The 6,220-nt window shown below is 39.7% G+C and overlaps 1 protein-coding gene across 1 annotated transcript in view; it reads left to right on the top strand.

Moving 5' to 3' along the window:
* The first annotated feature begins 2,620 nt into the window (after nucleotides 1-2,620).
* sphk1 (sphingosine kinase 1) overlaps nucleotides 2,621-6,220 on the top strand; it is a 23,540-nt gene continuing 19,940 nt past the window's right edge. The window contains exon 1 of the mRNA XM_016567370.1: nucleotides 2,621-3,048. Within this exon, the coding sequence (XP_016422856.1) occupies nucleotides 2,628-3,048 (421 nt within the window). The 5' untranslated portion in view covers nucleotides 2,621-2,627. The remainder of the gene's footprint in view (nucleotides 3,049-6,220) is intronic.

The raw sequence follows: 6,220 nt of genomic DNA, 5'->3' as shown, positions 1-6,220 counted from the left end.
CGCGCGATCGCGAAATCGAAAGTGAACTGCGACTGCGAGCGCTCATTCAAAAGGGATTTAAATACCCCACATATTGATAGCGGCACCCTGATGTGCGAAAATTATATACAATATTAGAATGTTTGCGGAGCGGATGGGAGCGTGCGGTAATGGTCAGAAATTCAGCGAGAGCGGGATCAACAAGCCCCGCGCTATCACGCAGCAGTGCAGTCAGTCAGTGAGCGCCGTAACAGATGACGTCAAATCTTGCGGGATTCCATAAATAAATAAATAAACGACACAGAACCCCACTATTCGGACAAATAGACATAATGAAAAGATGATACAAGATGTAATACCTTGGAAAATGGCATTTAAGACTTTTTAATACTTTTTAAGGGCCTTAATTTTCTCTAAATTGATTTATCAACGTTTAATACTTTTTAAGACCCCACGGACACCCTGAAAAATGTAAAAGGAAAATAAATAATTTTAAAGTAACATTCATCAAAATAAAACGAAAAATAAATATATTTTATTTGTGACCATTAAACAATATCAGAGAACTGTGAACATGCGATACTCAATTATTAAAATATTTATTTTAATGTCTCAGGGGTACTTCAAGTAAATATATTTGGTGAAAGTGGTTTGGCTGGCAAAAAATGTTTGGGAATCCCTGCATTACATATAAATAAAAAACAACGTGAATTTGTGCATTTAAATGTGTTTGAAAGACAAAAGCCTTCCGAAGACATAGTAATGCATGGTTAAATAACCTACTGAGTGATAATTCAAATAAAAATGAGTGTGTTCTTCAGTAGTTGATGCAATGTTGAAATTCTGAGAAAACACTTCTTAAAATTAAAATGATTTTTGTAAATCCAGTGGTCAAATGCTGTGAAGCCATCTGACCAGTGACTGATCTCTGTGTGAATGTCCACAAAACTCATAGACTCTCCCAGTGTATAAGCAGTAGTCTATTTTAGAAAGGAACATTTAAAAGATGAAAAATAGGAATTAGGAAGAATCAATAATTTATGAATAATTTATTTGCAATTGTGTGAATAATATGCAATTAGTAAAAAAAAAAGTAACTGTAGTCTAGCTGATTACGAGTATTTTAAAATGTAATTTAATCTACTTACAAGTATTTAATCTTTGGAATCTGATTTTCCCAGTCTCCCCTACATTATATTAAGCGTGAAGCCGAAAGTTTTTTACGCACAGCCTTTTAAAGTATATCCTCTGATACCGTGCACGACACATGCGCACTAGAAAGCTTCATCATTGTCCAGTGTCTGCCCTTTTTCTCTCCAAGAGTTATGAATGATAAAAATGTCTTTGTACTCGTTTAAACTAGTGTTGACGGCCTCTTTTAATCCCGTCACGTGAGCAATGGGTCTATTGTTCTGTCTCCTCCGTTTCTTTTCCGACTGTGAAACAACAGCCCGGGACAGTGTTGCCACCTTGTGGATAAACTGAATAGTGCAAAAAAAAAAAAATCGGGTTCGGAAGGTTCGTACAGAAAATCGGGCTGCGTGTGTACTGTACTGCACTGTGCTTATGACGAAATTCGAGTCACGCGCACTGTGCGCACTGTACCCTAGCGTACGCGCAAAACCAAGGTATACTTAGGGCATAACGGAACGTTTCTGGGTATAACATACCATAATTATGGTAATATTGTGACTTTTTTTTATTGGATATGTGCCAGTGTTATTGTAGCATCATTGTTATACTGTTATAGTTTTATTAATATTGTAAATATTTTTTTTAGTTTGGATTTTAGTTAGCTTTAATAATTTCTATTTTTTATATTATATTTATGTCTATCCTTTTATTACTTTTTTATTATATTTTTATTTATTTCCGTTTTTAGTTATTTCCTTTTTTATTATTTTATTTTAGTTAACGTTTATTTCAGGTAACACATTTTTTTCAAGGTTTCTTTTTTTAATGGTTTTAGTTAGCCCATCGATAATAACCTTGATTTGTACCATGCACTACTATGATTTTTTTATTTATTTATTTATTTTTTTGATATGTACCATAGTAGGTAAAGGTGTTTTATTCTTTCACTCTTTTACATACAGTCATGGTATTCTTTGAATTCTACTTCAGAGATCACAGTCATCATCAGTGTTTTTAGTGACGGAAAACAACTCAGGAGTGTCCGGTCTTATGCGTTATATGCCTTATGCGTTATTTTAATGTCATGCCGCTTTTCCGTCACTAGGGAGAGATATGTGAACTCTCTCTCTAAAACCGCGTCCCGCGGCAGCACACGCGTACTCACTGCAGCACCGTCCCGTCGCGGGATGGATGAACCGGACGCGGCGCATCAGCGGAACGGGCCCGCCGCGGGTGCGAGCATGCACGGGCTGTTTACGGACGCGGACACCGGGCGGCTCACACACGCGCTGACTCTGTCGGACAGCTGCCTGACGGTCCAGAACATCAGCTCCCCTTCATCGTCGGAGCACCTGGACCTGCGCGACTGCCTGGGGAGCCGCGCGCACCGGGGCGAGTGCGAGGACCAGAGCGCGGATCTGTGCGTATATTTCTACCCGTGCCGGCACCGCTGGATGGCCTCGGGTCCGGTTCGCCAGAGGGGCGTACTCACTGCAGCACCGTCCCGTCGCGGGATGGATGAACCGGACGCGGCGCATCAGCGGAACGGGCCCGCCGCGGGTGCGAGCATGCACGGGCTGTTTACGGACGCGGACACCGGGCGGCTCACACACGCGCTGACTCTGTCGGACAGCTGCCTGACGGTCCAGAACATCAGCTCCCCTTCATCGTCGGAGCACCTGGACCTGCGCGACTGCCTGGGGAGCCGCGCGCACCGGGGCGAGTGCGAGGACCAGAGCGCGGATCTGTGCGTATATTTCTACCCGTGCCGGCACCGCTGGATGGCCTCGGGTCCGGTTCGCCAGAGGGACGAGCGGAGCTTTCGGCTCGCGCTCAGTACAGATGATAATGATGAGGACGCGAACCTGCGCGAGGCGGAACGTTGGGCGCGCGCCATCAGGCACAACAGCGCGCGCCGCCCGGAACACACGCACGGTAAGAAACCAACTTATTACAGAGTTTAAACTCCTGTTTACTCAATAAACAGGCTTTTATGAGCGTGTTCGATAACACTTTGCAACAATATAACATCAACAAACATTACACAACTCTAAAAAAAAAAGATCATGCTAATACCATGTTTTTTTTTGCACATATACCTTGATAATGTTGCAATTCCTTGTCAATACCATGGTACATGAATATGTTAATCATTCAGTATTTGATTTTTTATTACCATGGCACTACCACAGTACGTTTTATAAACACATCCAGCTAACAAAATATGTTTTAATAATGTTTTGCTATCGTTAGGTTCTAAAAATGTTACTTCTGAACGTTCTCCGAAGGTTTAAAAATGTTTTTCGTCGTTATTCGAACGTCAAGGAAACATTCTATTTCATCATTTTGCGAACATTATGTTTTCTAAACTTTCTGACGCAAGTGATAACATTTAAAAACGTTAGACGAACGTTCTAATAAAACGTTTAGGGAAAACCTTCCATAAACGTGTGTAAATAACGTTTTTTATTTAATTTTTTATATATATTGTTTAATCTTTTGAGAACATTATTAAAGACCAGATAATTTTGCATGAACGTTCTATTAACACTACTGGAAGAACCTTAGTTCGTAACTTTGCCTGAATGTCCCTGTTAGCTGGTTAGTTACTAGTACTAGTTGTTAGAACTCACTTTAGCCAGTGACTAATAAAAAGTACAATGAAAATACAGTGATCTGTGTATGTGCGCACAGTAATCATTCAGTACTGTGGTAAATATTTTTACTGTGTCAGCGAGACATGCCTGTTCCTTACATTCACACACGGTTTCGCCTGTTCAACCAGTGATGATGAGGTGTGACGGTTTGCCAGGAGGAAAATATGACAGCTAGATCACATACTGAACTAGTCTGACCTGCTGGATGACAAGTCGTCGCTGTAATTTATGTGGTTGATCACGAATGGTCACGAACCTGAAATGCATATGTTTTTAACATCTGATAGAGGTAGATATGATCTTGCTGTGGTTAGATTTGTTCTGTTTTTTTTGCTCATGGTGGACATGAATTACTGTGTGAGATGATGCTCAGATGTGAAGAGATGCTGAGAGGACACGAGGTGTCACCCGCAGACATATGGGACACGTCCATCTCCATCTGTCTGCCCTTGTGTCCAACACTGAGGGGTGTAACCCTGTAAAGCCTGACATAAAAATAGAAAGAAAAAAAAATTTCTGTATAAATGAAAGAGTTTATACTTGCATATGTTTTTTTGTTTGTTGATTATCATATCTGATACACCAGGCTTGTATGGCTCATTTAGTCTGATATAGTGAGAATATGGAGGAAGAACACCTAATTTTTTTCAGAGCCCCAAAATGAGCAAAACTATCTTTGAACACATAAAAAAAGGACAGACTCTTCCTGCAAGTTTTGTCGGATGCCGTTTGTGACAGTTTTTCTGTTTCTGCTATAAAAAGCTGAAACACTCACCGGAGACTCAGTCCGGCACAGACTGCTCGTTCCAGCAGATATTTGATCAGGACGAGACACATCTGGGCTTCTAGAACTGGAATGAGGAAGTTCTGAATGATGAGGTCGTTTTAATTGATGATTCTAGGTTACCATGGTAACTCAGAGTTATAGTTGAAGGTATAGTGAGGTACCGTGAGGACAAAACAAACCTCATACCAATGTGTTTAAGGAATAGTTCAACAAAAAATGGAAGTTTGTTTATATTTACTCACCATCAGGCCATCCGAGATGGAGATGAGTTTGTTTCTTCATCAGATTTGGAGAAATTCAGCATTATATCACTTTCTCAGCAATGGATGCTCTGCAGTGAATGGGTGCCGTCAGAATGAGAGTCCAAACATCTGATAAAAAACAATAATCCATCCACAAATAATCCACTCCTTCACTGGAGGAAGCGTTATTATGGATTATGGACTCGTATTTTAGCTGGAAGCAATGGTTTGATGTTAAAAACGTCTTAATAATGGATTTGTTTCTTACAAACACACAATGGATGCTCTGCAGTGAATGGGTGCCGTCAGAATGAGAGTCCAAACATCTGATAAAAACATCACAATAATCCACAAATAATCCACTCCTTCACTGGAGGAAGTGTTATTATGGATTATGGACTCGTATTTTAGCTGGAAGCAATGGTTTGATGTTAAAAACGTCTTAATAATGGATTTGTTTCTTACAAACACACAGCTTTTGGCTTCACAAGACATTAACTGATGGACTGGAGTGGTGTGGATTACTTGTGGATTATTGTGATGTTTTTATTAGCTGTTTGGACTCTCATTCTGACGGCACCCATTCACTGCAGAGCATCCATTGTTTTCATTTTGGGTGAGCTATTCCTTGAACACATTGGTAAGAGGTTTGTTTGTCCTCACGGTGCACTTAAGAGTGAAAAGAATGAGCCAAATCAAACACAGTAAATCCTTACGGCAAAATATCCCTGCATCAAAGACATCAAAGAATTCATAGCAATGCATATTCATGTGCGTATGCGCATATTTATGATGGCTGTTATCTCTATATTTCTATATAGTTCTTTGAGTATTTCTGCAGCCCAAGACAGTGGTATTTATACAAAAGTAAAGACAATGATATCAGTGTCTGAGCTTTCTAGATATTGTAAATAGCTCTCTAATACATGTAATTATGTAAACAAGTTCAAGTAAATGTATGCATCTTAATAGCCTTTAAAGTGTGTAATTTCTGTACCACTATCAGCACCAAACTATTATATACTATACATGTACATATTTACACGTATGCAAAGTTTTTTCATCAAAGATGCATTAAATTAATCAAAAGTGACAGTAAAGACATTTATAATGTTACAATTAGTGTTGTCAAAAGACCCGGTACTTCGGTACCAAGTCGGTACTAAAAAAATGAAAACGTTACGGTAGCAGGTTTTTTTAAGTACCGAGTACCCGGTCAACCCGATGCGGTATCCGAAAGGTGCGCAGATGCGCTCTCTTCATAAAAGCACTGAGACGTGGCGACATCAAAACGAGGAAACACACCAAACTAACAAAACACTTTAAAGACAGACACACGGATCAAATGAAAGAGTTCAAGCTGGTAAGTTTCATTTTAATTTTTAATATTTAGATCAGTGTTTCCCATACATTGATTTATT

This window comes from Sinocyclocheilus rhinocerous, unplaced genomic scaffold (assembly GCF_001515625.1).
Source record: "Sinocyclocheilus rhinocerous isolate Xijiao unplaced genomic scaffold, SAMN03320098_v1.1 scaffold1553, whole genome shotgun sequence".
Lineage (NCBI taxonomy): Eukaryota > Metazoa > Chordata > Actinopteri > Cypriniformes > Cyprinidae > Sinocyclocheilus > Sinocyclocheilus rhinocerous.
The sequence above is the reverse complement of the archived record's forward strand: the minus strand, read 5'-3'. Positions and strand labels throughout refer to the sequence as shown.